The following is a 17,034-nucleotide window of genomic DNA, read 5'->3' as shown; positions in this document are numbered from 1 at the left end:
AGGGAAAAGTAGGCTGGGCACGGTGGCTCACGCCTGTAATCCCAGCACTTTGGGAGGCTGAGGTGGGTGGATCACCTGAGGTCAAGAGTTCGAGACCAGCCTGATCAATATGGTGAAACCCCGTCTCCACTAAAAATACAAAAATCAGCCAGGCTTGGTGGCTAGCGCCTGTAGTCCCAGCTACTCCGGAGCTGAGACAGGAGAATTACTTGAACCTGGGAGGCAGAGGTGGCAGTGAGCCGAGATTGTGCCACTGCACCCCAGCCTGGGTGACACAGCGAGATTCCGTCTCAAAAAAAAGGGAAAAGTAAATATAAGTAAAATGTTTGCCTGCAAATGCCTGTTCAATGAGTGCCAGCCATTATTATTGTTGGTGGTGGTGTTATTTTGTAGTTTATTTTAGTAGCTTATTATTTATAATAATAATTATTATTCTTTTAGAAACAGCGTCTTGCCTTGTTGCTCAGGCTGCAGTACAGAGCTTTGATTATAACTCACTGCAGTCTTGACCTCCTGGGTTCAAAGGATCCCCTCCCACCTCAGCCTCCTATTTTTCTGGGACTACATTTTTAAATTTTCTGTAGAAGCTGGGCGTGATGGCTCATGCCTGTAATCCCAGCACTTCGGGAGGCCAAGGCAGGCAGATCACGAGGTCAGGAGTTCGAGACCAGCCTGGCCAACATAGTGGAACCCCCATCTCTACTAAAAATACAAAAAATTAGCCAGGTATGGTGGCAGGTGCCTGTAATCCCAGCTACTAGGAAGGCTGAGGCAGGAGAATCGCTTGAACCCAGGAGGCGGAGGTTGCAGTGAGCCGAGACCACGCCATTGCACTTCAGCCTCATGAGACTCCGTCTCAAAAAAGAAATTAGTCGTAGGTCAGGAGATTGAGACCATCTTGGCTAACAGAGTGAAACCCCGTCTCTACTAAAAAATACAAAAAACTAGCCGGGTGAGGTGGCAGGTGTCTGTAGTCCCAGCTACTTGGGAGGCTGAGGCAGGAGAATGGCGTAAACCCGGGAGGCGGAGCTTGCAGTGAGCTGAGATCCGGCCACAGCACTCCAGCCTGGGCAACAGAGCCAGACTCCGTCTCAAAAAAAAAAAAAAATTAGTCGTGTCTCACGGCAGACGCCTGTAATCCCAGCTACTCAGGAGGCTGAAGGAGGAGAATCGCTTGAACCTGGGAGTCAGAGATTGCAGTGAGCCCAGATTGCTCCACTTCACTCTACGTGGGAGACAGAGGGAGACTGTGTCTCCAAATAAATAAATTAATAAATGTTCTGTAGAGGCAGGCTCTCACTATGTTACCTAGGCTTAGGTTGCCCAGGCTGGAATACAGTGGCATGATCTTGGCTCGCTGCAACGTCTGCCTCCTGGGTTCAAGCGATTCTCCTGCCTCAGCTTCCCAAGTAGCTGGGATTACACCCGGCTAATTTCTGTAATTTTTGTAGAGACAATTTTCACCACATTGGCCAGGCTCGTCTCGAACTCTTGACCTCAGATGATCCACCCGCCTCAGCCTCCCAAAGTGCTGGGATTACAGGCGTGAGTCACTGTGCCCAGCCGAGACTTGTTTATTAGTATTGTTGTTTAGTGCAATTCCTCCTGCCCCTGTAACAGAGATGCAGACGGATGGGCAAGGAACTCCACTGTGCAGATATAAACATAGGGGTTCAGGTAGGTTATAAAAACAAAAAAGTTAAAAAAATAAAAACAATTAAAAACGGGTTCAGTGATGGATGGGGAATAGTTTAAGTCCCTCAGACCCTGGAGTTGCCCAGGGATTATTTCATGCCCCTTCCCAGGTGATTTTTTCTCTTTTTCTTTTTTTTTCAGATGGAGTCTCACGCTCTCTCCCCCAGGCTGGAGTGCAGTGGCACAATCTTGGCTCACAGCAACCTCTGCCTTCCGGGTTCCCACCATTCTCCTGCCTCAACCTCCCAAGTAGCTGGCACTACAGGTGCCCGCCACCACGCCCGGATAATTTTTTGTATTTTTAGTGGAGACAGGGTTTCACCGTGTTAGCCAGGATGGTGTCAATCTCCTGACCTCATGATCCGCCCGCCTCAGCCTCCCAAAGTGCTGGGATTACAGGTGTGAGCCACCGCACCTGGCCTTTCTCCTCTTCTTTGAGACAGGGTCTTGCTCACTGCAACTTCCACCTCTGGGGTTCAAGCAATCCTCATGCCTCAGCCACCCCAGTATCTGAGATTATAGGCATGCACCACCATACTCGGCTAATTTTTGTATTTTTAGTAGAGTCGGGGTTTCACCATGTTGGCCAGGCTAGTCTAGATTTCCTGACTTCAGGTGATCCACCTACCTTGGCCTCCCAAAGTACTGGGATTACTGGCATAAGCCACCACACCCCCCCAGGTGATTTCTTTTTTTTTTTTTGAGACGGAGTCTCGCTCTGTCACCCAGGCTGGAGTGCAGTGGCCGGTTCTCAGCTCACTGCAAGCTCCGCCTCCCGGGTTCACGCCATTCTCCTGCCTCAGCCTCCTGAGTAGCTGGGACTACAGGCGCCCGCCACCTCGCCCAGCTAGATTTTTGTATTTTTAGTAGAGACGGGGTTTCACCATGTTAGCCAGGATGGTCTCGATCTCCTGACCTCGTGATCCGCCCGTCTCGGCCTCCCAAAGTGCTGGGATTACAGGCTTGAGCCACCGCGCCCGGCCTGTGATTTCTTACATAGCTCTGCTGTGCTACCACCTTTTCTGGCTGTCCAACCTCCCTTCCTTCCTCAGTGATTTTCATGAGACCCCACCACTACCTTTTGTGCCACAGGCACTGTGCAAGTCTCCGAGCTATAACAATGAGAAACAACAAAGGCTTCCCAGACTTTGGGGCTCTTCCAGTGTAGAGGGCAAGGCAGAGGTAAATCAAGGCAGTGGCTCACTCCTATAATCCCAACAGTTTGGGAGGCCAAAATGGAAGGATTGTTTGAGCCCAGGAGTTCAAGACCAGACTGGGCAACATGGGGAAACCTCATCTCTACAAAAAATATAAATATTGGACTGGGCGCCGTGGCTCACGCCTGTAATCCCAGCACTTTGGGAGCCTGAGGCGGGTGGATCACGATGTCAGGAGATCAAGACCATCCTGGCTAACACGGTGAAGCCCTATCTCCACTGAAAATACAAAATATTACCCAGGTGTGGTGGCGGGCGCCTGTAGTCCCAGCTACTCATGAGGCTGAGGCAGGAGAATGCCGTGAACCTGGGAGGCGGAGCTTGCAGTAAGCCGAGATTGCACCACTGCACTCCAGCCTGGGCAACAGAGCAAGACTCTGTCTCAAAAAAAAAAAAAAAAAAAAAAAAAGCCGGGCGCGGTGGCTCAAGCCTGTAATCCCAGCACTTTGGGAGGCCGAGACGGGCGGATCACGAGGTCAGGAGATCGAGACCATCCTGGCTAACACGGTGAAACCCCGTCTCTACTAAAAATACAAAAAAACTAGCTGGGCGAGGTGCCGGGCGGCTGTAGTCCCAGCTACTCGGGAGGCTGAGGCAGGAGAATGGCGTAAACCCGGGAGGCGGAGCTTGCAGTGAGCTGAGATCCGGCCACTGCACTCTAGCCCGGGCGACAGAGCAAGACTCCGTCTCAAAAAAAAAAAAAAAAAAAAAAAAAAAATAGCTGGACATGATGCTGCACCTGTGGTCCCAGCTACTCAGGAGGCTGAAGCGGGAGGACTGCTTAAGCCCAGGAGGTAGAGGTGGTTGCAGTGATCTGAGAATCTGAGATTGTGCCACTGCACTCCAGCATGGGTTTCAAAGTAAGACCCTATCTCAAAAAAAAAAAAAAAAAAAAAAAAAAGCAGAGATATAAGTAAACTAGTTTGGGAAGCCGAGGCAGGCAGATCATGAGGTCAGGAGTTCCAGACCATCCTGGCCAACATGGTGAAACCCTGTGTCTACTAAAAATATAAAAATTAGTTTGGCGTGGTGGCAGGAATCTGTAGTTCCAGCTACTCAGGAGGCTGAGGCAGGAAAATCGTTTGAACCCAGGAGGTGGATGTTGCAGTGAGCTGAGATCGCACCACTGCACTCGAGCCTGATGACAGAGCAAGACCCCGTCTCAAAAAAAAAAAAAAAAAAAAGAAAAGAAAGAAAGAAAAAAAAAAAAAGGCCAGGCGTGGTAGCTCACGTCTGTAATCCCAGCACTTTGGTATGTCGAGGTGGGAGGATTACGTGAGGTTGGGAGTTTGAGACCTGCCTGACGAACATGAAGAAACCCCGTATCCACTAAAAATACAAAATTAGCCAGACGTGGTGGCACATGCCTCTACTCCCAGCTACTCGGGAGACAAAGGCAGGAGAATCGCTTGAATCTGGGAGGCAGAGGTTGCGGTGAGCTGAGATCGCGCCATTGCACTCCAGCCTGGGCAACAAGAGTGAAACTTCTCTAAAAACAAAAACAAACAGACAAAAAAAAAAAACAAGTGAACTAGTTATGAAGTGGATGTTCATCAACTTCATTGTGCCAAGACAGCCAAATGGGGCACCTGGTCTTGCCTTGGGGAGGTCTGGGAGGGCTTCCTGTAGAAGGCAACCTGGGAACTCCAACCTTAGAAGTTAGTTATCTCCAAAAACCCAGTTACCACCTCCATCATAGCTACCTCCAAAAGCTGATGTCTGACTAATCCATCCATCCATCCATCCATCCACCCACCCACCCACCCACCCATTTATTGAGCTTCTATAGATGCCAGGCATGGTTTAAGGAAGTGCTGGGTACAAATCAGGCAAAAATCCCTGCCAGGATGGAGCAGAGTGGGGGATGGTCCCTCCAACCACAAGCAAATTAAATGACAAGATAATTCTGGAAGGGAGTAACTGCTAGGAAGGAAATAAAACTGAGTGAAGGAGGGAGAAGTGTCCCGGTTTCAAAACAAGATCCATAAAAGCTTAGCTAATCAAGGATGCCACTTCTCCCCGGGTCATGGGGACCTTATCACCCTCCAGCAGACAGTGCATGGAGGAGGAACTCCTCCCAGTGGCCCTGCTGGCTCAGTCGCCTGCCCAGCAGTAATTGAGCGCCTCCGGTATGCACCAGGCAACCTTCTGGACATTAAACTGGGTGGGGGATGGGAGGGAGGTTTCTGTATGCCTTTGGGCACGTCACTCCCCCTCAGGCCCTCAGCTTCACTTCTGTAACCAGGGCTTCAGGATGGGTCATTCAGCAACCCCAGAGCTGCCCTGCCCGTCAAGCCTGAAGTCTTTAAGCAAATAGCATTTAGAGCGGACTGTCCCCCCAAAAAGCCCCCAAGGTGAGAGTGCATAGATGGGGGTGTTTATCCCCATTTCGCAGATGATCAGGATGAAGCTCAGAGGAGAGGCAGGAGTCGCACAGGCTGCGCGATACTGACCCGTGTCGGGGTCCAGCCCAAGGTCCCCCACCTCCGCCCCAGTAGCCGGGAGGCTTCGGTCCCTTTAAGAAAGCCCCGCGGAGCCAAGCAGGAAGGGGGAGGTGCCAACGCCCGGGACGGACGTCTGCATGAGCCAATGGATGCGGCAGTCGCGGCAGCGGTGACCAATGGGCACGGCAGGGGCGGGGCCAAGCGGCTGAACCCGGTTCCCGAGGCGCGGCGGCCGCGGCTGGGGGCGGGGAGGGGGGCGCAGGACCCCAAGCGGGGGTCCCGGAGCCAGAGGCAAGTATCCTGGGGTGCTGGGGGCGCCGTGCTGGCCGGGCCGCTACCCTGGCCTAGACTGGTCCGAGGGCTAGCGCGCCGGGGGCTGCGGCCGATGGGCGGGGCGAGGGGCCGCGGGGGCGGCGAGCCGGGGGGCACGGGGGTCGGGGGTGCCCGAGGGAGCGTGGCCGGGCGGGGGTGGTCAGGGATGGGGGTCACTGGGGGCGAAGGGAATCCAGTGAGGGGATCCCCATGTAGGCTTGCAGGGCCAGGGGCGCCCGAGGCGTGCGGGGGTCGGGTGCCCCAGACTGGTGGCGTCAGACAGGCGTGGGGCGTTGGGGGCCTGGGTCGCGGCTTGACTGAGGGCCCGGCCGGGGCTGTGGGGCGTCAGAAGGGCGTGGGGTGTTATGGGATCGGAAAGGGGGGGCGTCTGGGGACACTGGAGTGTTTACGGCGAGACGGAGCCGCTGTGGCGGGGAGCTGGCCCGTGCTGGGGGCGGTGGTGGTTGGGGCGGGGGGTGGGAGGGGAGGCCGAATTGTGCGGGCGCGGGGAATTATGGGGGTGGGGGCTGGGAGGGTCTCAGAAAGTGGGGCCCCGAGCCCAGGCAGGTGAGGGCTGGGGAGGGGATGCGGCGGGCTGGTTTGATGGCTGTGCCACACTCTTCTGAGCTTGGGGCCTGGGGGACGGAGGGATTGGTTGTTGGTTCAGGAGGCCTGGGGCAAGGAAGAGGCTTGTGAACTGTGGTGGGACCTCCGCCACTTCTGAAAAGGAGGCTGCTTTGAGGGGGTGGGACCGAGGCCTGATGAGAGGAGGATGGTCTCCTAAAGAAGGGTTTGGGCCAGGGTCCCTGATGTTGGGGTTGTGGGGGATAGTGTTAGATTCAGGGTGTGAAAGGAAAAAATGCTTGGGGTTTCTGGGTGGTTACGGTTGGTGCTTTTGGGAAGGGTCTCCCCTTTGGAGAAGAGGCTGGAGGTGGGAGGCCCTGGTAAAAGATTCAATTCCCCCAGTGGCCCTAGAGGCTCTAAAAATGGCTTCCCTAAGGCCTCAGAGGCTGTCCTCTCCACAAAAATCCCAGCACCCCTCGCTTAGCATAGAATCAGGCAAAGCCACAGGGCCTGAAGCCCCAGGTTCAAATCCTCCTTTGGCCTTTGGCTTTCTCTGTGACCTTGGGCAAATGGCTTTGCCCCTCTGGCTTGTTTCCTGTTCTGTAAAATGTTGGGGGGAATCTTCCCTACTTCCTTGAGTGTTTGTAAACATTAAATAATAATTAGCTCTAAGAATGGCTAACACTATTTGAGCCTGATGCCAAGGGCTTGATGCGTGGGTTAATTTCTCCCAACAAGGTGGGGTTGTTATTATACCCACTGTATAGATGAGGAAACTGAGGCCTGGAGCCCTTGAGTTACACAGAAAGTGATCGGCAGTGTGGGGAATAGGTACAATGGAGTCTTTGAGGGGCTGTGTAGGATTCTGACCCACATCTCTGCCCCCCACTTCCAGGGCCAATTCCCGTCCCCCCAGCAGCATGGCATCGTGTGCTGAACCCTCTGAGCCCTCTGCCCCGCTGCCCGCCGGGGTCCCACCACTCGAGGACTTCGAGGTGCTGGATGGGGTTGAGGATGCAGAGGGTGAGGAGGAAGAGGAGGAGGAAGAGGAGGAGGAGGATGACCTGAGTGAGCTGCCACCACTGGAGGACATGGGACAACCCCCGGTGGAGGAGGCTGAGCAGCCTGGGGCCCTGGCCCGAGAGTTCCTCGCTGCCATGGAGCCAGAGCCCGCCCCAGCCCCGGCCCCGGAAGAGTGGCTGGACATTCTGGGTAAGGAGCAAGGGTGGATCGGGGTGACCTTGGCCCTGGCCCTCTTGTCCCCGAGCCTCATTTCCCCATCTGTGCTGTGAGGGTTGGAAGTCACATGGTCACCACCATGATCACCAGCCAGAGGCAACTACTGGAGATGCTTCACGTTGATGTACCCCATTCATTGACTCACACACATGCACAATGTACTGTGTCCCTGTTTCCCAGATCTGGTGACAGTGGCTCAGAGAGGGTGAGTCCCCTGCCCAGAGTCACACAGCCAGCACGCCGGGCGCTGGCAGCTCCTAACCCCATCACTGTATCTTTTTTTGGCGTTTGTCTGACACATGTTTGGGCTCTGAAAAATGTGTCCTGAGTGCACGCCAGCCTGGGCAACACAGCAAGACCCCACTTCCAGAACCAAAAGTCTGTCCTGGGGTCAAGTAGATCGGAGGAATGTTATTTTGTTCAGCCTTCTGGTTGGTTCATAGTAGTCATAGTATTGTAAATGCTCCGACAAATCCTAAAGAAGAAAACTAGGTGAGCCCACACATGTTCCCCCCAACATACTCTATCACAGCAACTGAAAACAAGAGAAATGTTAGTATTCTGTGGAATACGTCTTGCTGCTAGTATAGTACTGATATCTAATATACCAAATAATGCTGGTGCCCATGCAAATAATAAGATATCAATACCACTATTGATTGTACTAACAATACTATAGTAATAGTACCTAATCATATTGACACTGATGAAACAGAAATATTACTAAATGTCACCACCAGTACTGATAAAAATCTTACTACTTTTTTTTTTTTTGAGACAGAGTCTCACTCTGTCGCCTAGGCTGGAATGCAGTGGTGCGATCTCAGTTCACTGCAACCTCCACCTCCCAGATTCAAGCAATTCTCCTGCCTCAGCCTCCTGAGTAGGTGGGATTGCAGGTGTCCGCCACCATGCCCGGCTGATTTTTGTATTTTTAGGAGAGACGGGGTTTCACCACGTTGGCCAGGCTGGTCTTGAACTCCTGACCTCAGGTGATCCACCTGCCTCAGCCTCCCAAAGTACTGGGATTACAGGTGTGAGCCACTAAATTACGCCTGGCCCCTAATTTTTGTATTTTTAGTGGAGACAGGGTCTCACCATGTTGGCCGGGCTGGTCTCAAACTCCTGACCTCATGTGATCCTCCTGCCTCAGCCTTCCAAAGTGCTGGGATTACAGATGTGAGCCACCATGCCTGGTCATTTTTTACTTTTTGTAGAGATGGGTTCTCACCATGTTGCCCAGGCTGGTCTCAAACTCCTGGGTTGAAACAGTCCTCTCACCTCAGCCTCCCAAAGTTCTGGGATTACAGGCATGAGCCACTATGCCTGGCCTTTGCTTAAGTTCTAAATTCATCCCACTTGGTGCTGTGGTGGAGACACAGTGTCACAGGGCTTCTGCTAGCCAAGAGCCCCATAAGCACCTCATTTCATGGCTGGGTAAATGTGAGTCATTGCACCTGGCCTTTGCTTAACTTCTTTTTTTTTTTTTTTTTTTTTGAGACGGAGTCTTGCTCTGTCACCCGGGCAAGAGGGCAGGAGTGCAGTGGCCAGATCTCAGCTCACTGCAAGCTCCGCCTCCCAGGTTCACGCCATTCTCCTGCCTCAGCCTCCCGTTTTTTTTTTTTTTTTTGAGACACAGTCTTGCTCTGTCACCCAGGCTGAAGTGCAGTGATGTGATGATGTGATCTCGGCTCACTGCAACCTCCACCTCCTGGGTTCAAGCTATTCTCATGTCTCAGCCTCCCCAGTAGCTGGGATTACAGGCAGCCACTACCACACCCAGCTAATTTTTGTATTTTCAGTAGAGACAGGGTTTCGCCATGTTGGTCAGGTTGATCTCGAACTCCTGACCTCAGGTGATCCACCCGCTTTGGCCTGCCAAAATACTGGGATTACAGGCACGAGCCACCATGCCTGGCCATTGCTTAACTTCTAAATTCATCCCACTTGGTGCTGTGGTGGAGACACGGTATCACAGGGGCTCTCCTAACCAAGAGCCCCATGAGTACCTCATTTCATGGCTGGGTAAACTGAGGCCCAAACATCTCAGGGCTAGGATTTCAGCCTGAGGGTGGGGAGACTGGGTTCTTTTTTTTTTTTTTTTTTGAGACGGAGTCTCGCCCTGTCGCCCAGGCTGGAGTGCAGTGGCGCGATCTGGGCTCACTGCAAGCTCCGCCTCCTGGGTTCATGCCATTCTCCTGCCTCAGCCTCCCGAGTAGCTGGGACTACAGGCACCCGCCACTACGCCCCGCTAATTTTTTGTATTTTTAGTAGAGGCGGGGTTTCACTATGTTAGTCAGGATGGTCTCGATCTCCTGACCTCGTGATCCGCCCGCCTCGGCCTCCCAAAGTGCTGGAATTACAGGCGTGAGCCACCATCCCCGGCCGAGACTGGGTTCTTGCCATTTTGAACAGACGCTGGCCTGAACTTGTGATTCTCCCACACTGGCCTCTCAAATAGCTGGAAACCCGGCCAGCCTTAGTTTTCTTAAAAAAAAAAAAAAAACGGCCGGGCGCGGTGGCTCAAGCCTGTAATCCCAGCACTTTGGGAGGCCGAGACGGGCGGATCACGAGGTCAGGAGATCGAGACCATCCTGGCTAATACGGTGAAACCCCGTCTCTACTAAAAAATACGAAAAAATAGCCGGGCGACGAGGCGGGCGCCTGTAGTCCCAGCTACTCGGGAGGCTGAGACAGGAGAATGGCGTGAACCCGGGAGGCGGAGCTTGCAGTGAGCTGAGAGCCGGCCACTGCACTCCAGCCTGAGCGGCAGAGCAAGACTCCGTCTCAAAAAAAAAAAAAAAAAAAAAACAGACCAACCATTGTTCACTGAGCTGGTCCCTAGCACCAGTACTGTCACCCTGAAGTCTGTCCCGTCCTGCCCAGTGTCCTGCATGTGGGATCCCCCACTGTGGTGGCCACGTGGCCACTGGAAGTTTGTCTTGTGCCCCAGTGTTGGGCCAGCACCCTCTGGACAGCTAGTGGGCATAGCTGAGGGTAGGAGTGGGGGCTCAGGGGAGCGGCTGCCTGTTTGAGCCGCCAGGTGACAGGCTGCATGTCCCTGGACCCTGGCAGGGAACGGGCTGTTGAGGAAGAAGACGCTGGTCCCAGGGCCGCCAGGTTCGAGCCGCCCAGTCAAGGGCCAGGTGGTCACCGTACATCTACAGACGTCGCTGGAGAACGGCACACGGGTGCAGGAGGAGCCGGAGCTGGTGTTCACTCTGGGTGACTGTGACGTCATCCAGGTGCGGACTGGGGCGGGACAGGGCAGGGGCGAGGGGCGCGCCTCACTGGGTCTGAGTCTGCCTGACTGCCGGCTATCCCCACGCACCCCAGGCCTTGGATCTCAGTGTCCCACTCATGGATGTCGGGGAGACGGCCATGGTCACTGCTGACTCCAAGTACTGCTACGGCCCCCAAGGCAGGTGAGAATCGGCCATCCTTAGGGTCTCTGCAGGTCTCAGGAGGGGGATGGGTGGAGTGGGTGTACCCCTCGGCTCATCATATCTACCTGCCGTTTTATAGATGAAGAAACTGAGGCTGGGTGAGGTGGCTTACACCTGAAGTCCCAGCACTTTGGGAGGTTGAGGTAGGAGGATTGCTTGAGGCCTGGAGTTCCAGACCAATCTAAGTAATATAGACTCCATCTCTATACAAAAAAGTTTAAAAACTGGCTGGATGTGGTGCACACCTGTAGTCCCAGCTACTGAGGAGGCTCAGGCAGGAGGATCACTTGAGCCCAGGTTTTCGAGGCTGCAGTGAACCAAGATTGCACCACGGCACTCCAGCCTGGGCAACAGAGTGAGAACATGTCTTTTTTTTTTTTTTTTTTTTTTGGAGACGGAGTCTGGCTCTGTCGCCCAGGCTGGAGTGCAGTGGCCAGATCTCAGCTCACTGCAAGCTCTGCCTCCCGGGTTTACGCCATTCTCCTGCCTCAGCCTCCCGAGTAGCTGGGACTACAGGCGCCGGCCACCTCGCCCGGCTAGTTTTTTGTATTTTTTGTGGAGACGGGGTTTCACTGTGTTAGCCAGGATGGTCTCGATCTCCTGACCTCGTGATCCGCCCGCCTCGGCCTCCCAAAGTGCTGGGATTACAGGTTTGAGCCACCGTGCCCGGCCCCATGAGAACATGTCTCTAAAAAAAAGAGGAAAACGGAGGCTTAGGGAGAGGAACTTGTTCGTCAAGTCCCACAGCTCCAAGGCGGCAAGTCACTTCCGCACTTTACTGAGGAGGGAATGACAGAGGGCGGAGGGTAGACAGATCTGGGGCTTGAGCCAAGCTCGCTCCTTCTAAGCCAGCCCAGCGGGTTTAGGGGTCACCAGGTCTGAGTGTTGCCCCTGCGTGCCCCCACCCCACTAGCAGGAGCCCATACATCCCCCCGCATGCGGCCCTGTGCCTGGAGGTGACCCTGAAGACGGCCGTGGACGGGCCTGATCTGGAGATGCTCACGGGGCAGGAGCGTGTGGCCCTGGCCAACCGAAAGCGGGAGTGCGGCAACGCCCACTACCAGCGGGCGGACTTCGTCCTGGCCGCCAACTCCTACGACCTCGCCATCAAGGCCATCACCTCCAGCGCCAAAGGTGACTGCTTGGGTCAGATCCCCACCACCTCCCCTGCAAAAGTGCCCACTCCATGCCAGAAACTTCCAGCCCCAGAGAGCCTCAGACTCAGAGCATTCTACAATAGCCCAGAATATGAGTAGATCCCCAACTGCCCCTAACCTAGGGCCTGTTGCAGACTCGTAGTATATCCCAGACCAGTGGAGTGTTGTAGAATGCAAGTGGATATGGGGACGGGGTGACAGTAGACAGGGCCAGTTCACACACACCATGGGCTAGGCCCTTGCTTGCTTAAGGCTCCATGTTGTAGCTTCCTCAGGAGAGCCCCAGGAAAGCGCAGCCCTTGGTCCTGGGTTAAAATTGGGGAAACTGATGCCAGAGAGGCAGCCTCCGCAGAGGGGTGGGTGTCGGGGTGTCTGGTGGTGTGGTGACGGCCGCTGGGGTGGGCATTGTCTCCCAATAGTGGACATGACGTTCGAGGAGGAGGCACAGCTCCTGCAGTTGAAGGTGAAGTGTCTGAACAACCTGGCAGCCTCACAGCTGAAGCTCGACCACTACCGCGCAGCCCTGCGCTCCTGTAGCCTTGTGCTGGAGCACCAGCCAGACAACATCAAGGCTCTCTTCCGCAAGGGCAAGGTGGGCCACACCGGGGTGCCAGGCCAGGTCACTGAGCCCAGGGTATAGGGGGTGGTCCCCAACCCTGCATTTGAGAAAGGCACAGGTATCAGCCAGCTGAGCTCTGTGGGGTACAAGTGGAGAAACTGAGGCCCAGACGGGTGCAGGAGTGTGGCCTGGTGACAGCAATTTATTGGCTGAGGCCAGATTCGATCCCCAAGTCTTGGGTCCCCAACCTTTGGCCCAGTGTTTTTTGTTTGTTTGTTTTTTTGAGACAGTGTCTCACTCTGTCACCCAGGCTGGAGTGCAGTGGCGTGATCTCAGCTCACTACTGCAACCTCCTCCTCCTGGGTTCAAGTGATTCTCCCGCCTCAGCCTCCCAAGTAGCTGGAACTATAGGCGGGAGCCACCACGCCCAGTTAATTTTTATATTTTAAGTAGAGACGTGGTTTTGCAAGCAAGACTGTCTCCAAAAAAAATAAGGGCGGATATGACCATGCATATGTCTTGCTCTGTCACCCAGGCTGGAGTGCAGTGGCATGATCTCAGCTCACTGCAACCTCTGCCTCCCGGGTTCAAGCGAGCACATCCAGCTTATTTTTTTGTATTTTTAGTAGAGAGTGGTTTTGCCATATTGGCCAGGCTGGTCTTGAACTCCTGACCTCAAGTGATCTGCCCGCCTCAGCCTCCCCATGTGCTGAGATTACAGGCGTGAGCCACTGCGCCTGGTTTGGCCCAGTGTTGAGAGCTCTTCACATAGAACCCTCCACGGATCCCGTTTTTTCTCAGAGTAAAGGTGGAATCCTAGTCACAGCCCTGGGTGTGGTGAGTCACGTCTATAATCCCAGCACTTTGGGAGACTGAGGCAGGTGGATTGGTTGAGCCCAGGAGTTCGAAACCATCCTGGGGAACATGGTGAGACCCTGTCTCTAAAATAGAAAAAATAAATGAGTAGGCCGGGCGTGGTGGCTCACGCCTGTAATATCAGCACTTTGGGAGGTTGAGGCAGGTGGATCACCTGAGGTCAGGAGTTCGAGACCAGCCTGGCCAACATGGTAAAACCCTGTCTCTACTATAAATACAAAAATTTGGTGGTGGCAGGCGCCTGTAATCGCAGTTACTTGGGAAGCTGAGGCAGGAGAATTGCTTGAGCCCAGGAGGCGGAGGTTGCAGTGAGCCGAGATTGCGCCACTCCACTCCGGCCTGGGAGACAGAGCAAGACTCCATCTCAAAAAATAATAATTGAATAAATAAATACATAAATAAATAATTAGTTGGACATGGTAGTACACCCCTGTAGTCCCAGCTCCTCGGGAGGCTGAGGCTGGAGGATTGTTTGAGCCTAGGAGTTTGAGGCTGCAGTGAGCTATGATCATGCCATTGCACTCCAGCCTGGGCGATGGATCAAGAACCTGTCTCTAAAGGAAATAAAAAAAAACAACCTATGGAAACATCCATTCAGCCTCTTGCCAGTGGAGGTGGTGAGGGAGGAGGTGGCGAGGTGAGTGCCTAGATCTCCAGCTGAGACAGATCCACGGGGGTAGAAGGAGCGTGTTGCAGGGGCCAATGCCAAGCTTAGTGTGCACTGATGGAGTTTGAGGGCCAGGGGAGCAGTTTGGGGATGGCTGGAACCCAGGGATATTACCAGAGCTCCATTTGGGACTTGTATGAGTAGCCAGGAACCTGGCCGTTTTTTTTGTTTGTTTGTTTTTGAGATGGAGTCTTGCTCTGTCACCCAGGCTGGAGTGCAGTGGTGTCGTCTCGGCTCACTGCAACCTCTGCCTCCCGGGTTCACGCTATTCTCCTGCCTCAGCCTCCCGAGTAGCTGAGACTCCAGGCGCCTGCCACCATGCCCGGCTAATTTTTTTGTATTTTTTAGTAGAGACGGGATTTCACCATGTTACCCAGGATAGTCTCGATCTCCTGACCTCGTGATCTGCCCACTTCAGCCTCCCAAAGTACTGGGATTACGGGTGTGAGCCACCGCGCCTGGCCTGTTTTTTATTTATTTATTTATTATTTTTTATTTTTTTATTTTTAGACAGAGTCGCACTCTGTCACCCAGACTGGGGTGTAGTGGCATGAGATCGGCTCACTGCAACTTCTGCCTCCAAGTTCAAGCAATCCTCCCACCTCATCCTCCTGAATAGCTGGGACTACAGGTGCATGCCACCATGCCTGGCTAATTTTTGAATTTTTTAGTAGAGACGGGGTTTCACCATGTTGGCCAGGCTGTTTTTATTTATTTATTTTTTGAGATGGAGTCTTGCTCTGTTGCTCAGGCTGGAGTGCATGACACCATCTTGGCTCACTGCAACCTCCTGGGCTGGGTTTCTTGAAGGACAGTGATGCCACCCCCTTCCCCTTACAGGTGCTGGCCCAGCAGGGGGAGTACAGTGAGGCCATCCCCATCCTGAGGGCGGCACTGAAGCTGGAACCTTCCAACAAGGTGAGCAGGACAGGGGCACCCTGGAACTTGCTCGGCTGGGAAGTCCCTCCTGTGGTCTGCCCCAGGTCTTTCTTGCTGTGGTTCTCTGTTGTGTTCCCACCTGGGCAGTGGCACGGGGTAGGTATCTGAAGGGTCCTGGTCAGCTTGTGAAGACCCTCATGATGGCCACATAGGCAGTCTGGGCTCTCACCCCTCCAGCGACTGAGGGCACTGCCAGCCTGCTCCATGCCAACGTCCTTGGCCTTCCTTCCAGATCCTTCTGTCTCCTGGCTACTTTGTGCTGTGCTTCATCGACTGGCTCCCTAGGAGGGATGGGGTCAGCAGCCCTGACTTTGCTAAGCTCAGAAAGGGGCAGATGGGAACCCCATGTCCCAATGGTCCCAGCACCCAAACAGCCTAGGGTCCCAGAAGGGCAGAGTGCCAGTGAAGATAGGTTGGCCGCCGCGTGTTCTCAGCTTCCCTGCCTTTCACAGACGATCCACGCAGAACTCTCGAAGCTGGTGAAGAAGCATGCAGCACAGCGGAGCACAGAGACCGCCTTGTACCGGAAAATGCTGGGTAACCCCAGCCGGCTGCCTGCCAAGTGCCCTGGCAAGGGTGCCTGGGTAAGCTGGGGCACAGAATGGGCAGGGGCTGCGTGCAGGGCATGCCTACCAGAGGGATTTTATTTTGCATACATGAATGTCCTTGGAGACTGGGCCATCCTGGGTGATGCAGGAGACATGGAGAAGGCCCAGCCCTGTGTGATCATGAGTGGAGTTGAAGGTGGAATTCAAGCTGGAGGGCTGCGGGTGGGGAATGGAGCCTCTTCCAGGGCACGAGGGGCAGTGTCCTGGAGGAGGGACCATTTCATTTGGGTTTTGCTGTGTGAGTAGGAGTTTGCCAGAAAGTGGGAAATACATGGTCAGGCAATGATTTGTTGGGACGTCTGTTTGGGCTATGCTGGCAGCTGAGGCCCCAGAAGCTGGTCTTGACCTCCCTCCACCCTTCTCTCCCCTCCTTTTTATCTACAGTCCATCCCATGGAAGTGGCTGTTTGGGGCGACTGCTGTTGCCTTGGGGGGTGTGGCACTCTCTGTGGTCATCGCTGCCAGGAACTGACTGCCCAGGTGGCCGCCACTCCCTCTGCACACCATGGACCCTGCCCTGCGCTCCCCAACTCCCCCAGGCTCCCTGTCCACTGCCCTCCCTGGTCTAGCCCCCTCCTCCGGGTTAGGGGAGCAAGGATTGGGGGTCGTGCAGCCCAGCCAGCAGGAGGGACTAAGGCCCTCTAGGAGGAAAGCCCAGAGGGAGGGGGCCCTCATTCCTTCAGACCCAGTTTTCCCCCACCCTCCTTACTCTGCTGGGCTAGGTCTCTGCCAGGGCCGGCCTCAGTTTCTCCTCAACAGGCCTGGGGGCAGCCCTTCCCCTGCCTAGTCCCTGCCTGAGTGCCAGCCCCCCTGCCCCGCCTGCCGCCCCCTGTCCAGGCTCCCTCCCCGCCAGAGTGAAATAAAGCCTCCCATCCTGCAGTTTCCACAGACTCCTGAGCTTTCTTCTACCGCCACCTGGGGCTGGGCCAGAGAAAGCCTGTGATGCATCTGGAGTCACACAGCATGGTGGATGTGGTTGAGCCAGCTGGAGCTGGAAGTCTCTTCTCTGGGCACAACACACTTGCTCTACAGAGGAGAAACTGAGGCATACAGAAGTGGGGTGATGTAGCAGGGAATAAGTGGGTTGAGAGGTCTGACTCAGCTGGACTCTGGGGGTGTTCCTGCCCAGCTCCACCCGTTACCCCAGCATTCACTGTTTCCTTACCTGAAATCCAGGACCCCAATGGGTCCTAACTTGAGGCTGCTGAATGGGTTCTGTGGCATCATTGCTTTACCTAGTGGATGTGCTGAATTCAATAGACAGATGGTAGAAGGATGACGAGCACCGGAATTTGAGGCTTTAGTGAGCTAT

At 54.4% G+C, this 17,034-nt stretch overlaps 1 protein-coding gene across 4 annotated transcripts; it reads left to right on the top strand.

The window, feature by feature from the left end:
* The first annotated feature begins 5,477 nt into the window (after nt 1-5,477).
* On the top strand, nt 5,478-16,606 carry FKBP8 (FKBP prolyl isomerase 8). Of its 4 annotated transcripts, none has more exons than XM_010386655.2 (9): nt 5,478-5,647; nt 7,128-7,444; nt 10,547-10,716; nt 10,808-10,896; nt 11,834-12,051; nt 12,494-12,666; nt 15,017-15,094; nt 15,568-15,699; nt 16,108-16,606. In XM_010386655.2, exons 1-9 carry the CDS (start codon nt 5,502-5,504, stop codon nt 16,192-16,194), a joined length of 1,410 nt encoding a protein of 469 aa, XP_010384957.2. In that variant the 5' UTR covers nt 5,478-5,501; the 3' UTR covers nt 16,195-16,606. The 4 variants fall into 4 exon arrangements, with proteins under 4 accessions (XP_010384957.2, XP_010384956.2, XP_030792886.1 ...); XM_010386654.2 differs by having other exon boundaries at nt 11,831-12,051; XM_030937026.1 differs by lacking the exon at nt 5,478-5,647 and adding an exon at nt 6,165-6,235.
* The last annotated feature ends 428 nt before the right edge of the window (nt 16,607-17,034 follow it).

The sequence above is a fragment of the Rhinopithecus roxellana genome, chromosome 8 (genome assembly GCF_007565055.1).
Source record: "Rhinopithecus roxellana isolate Shanxi Qingling chromosome 8, ASM756505v1, whole genome shotgun sequence".
Classification (NCBI taxonomy): Eukaryota; Metazoa; Chordata; class Mammalia; order Primates; family Cercopithecidae; genus Rhinopithecus; species Rhinopithecus roxellana.
This window is presented reverse-complemented; position numbering and strand designations above follow the sequence as displayed.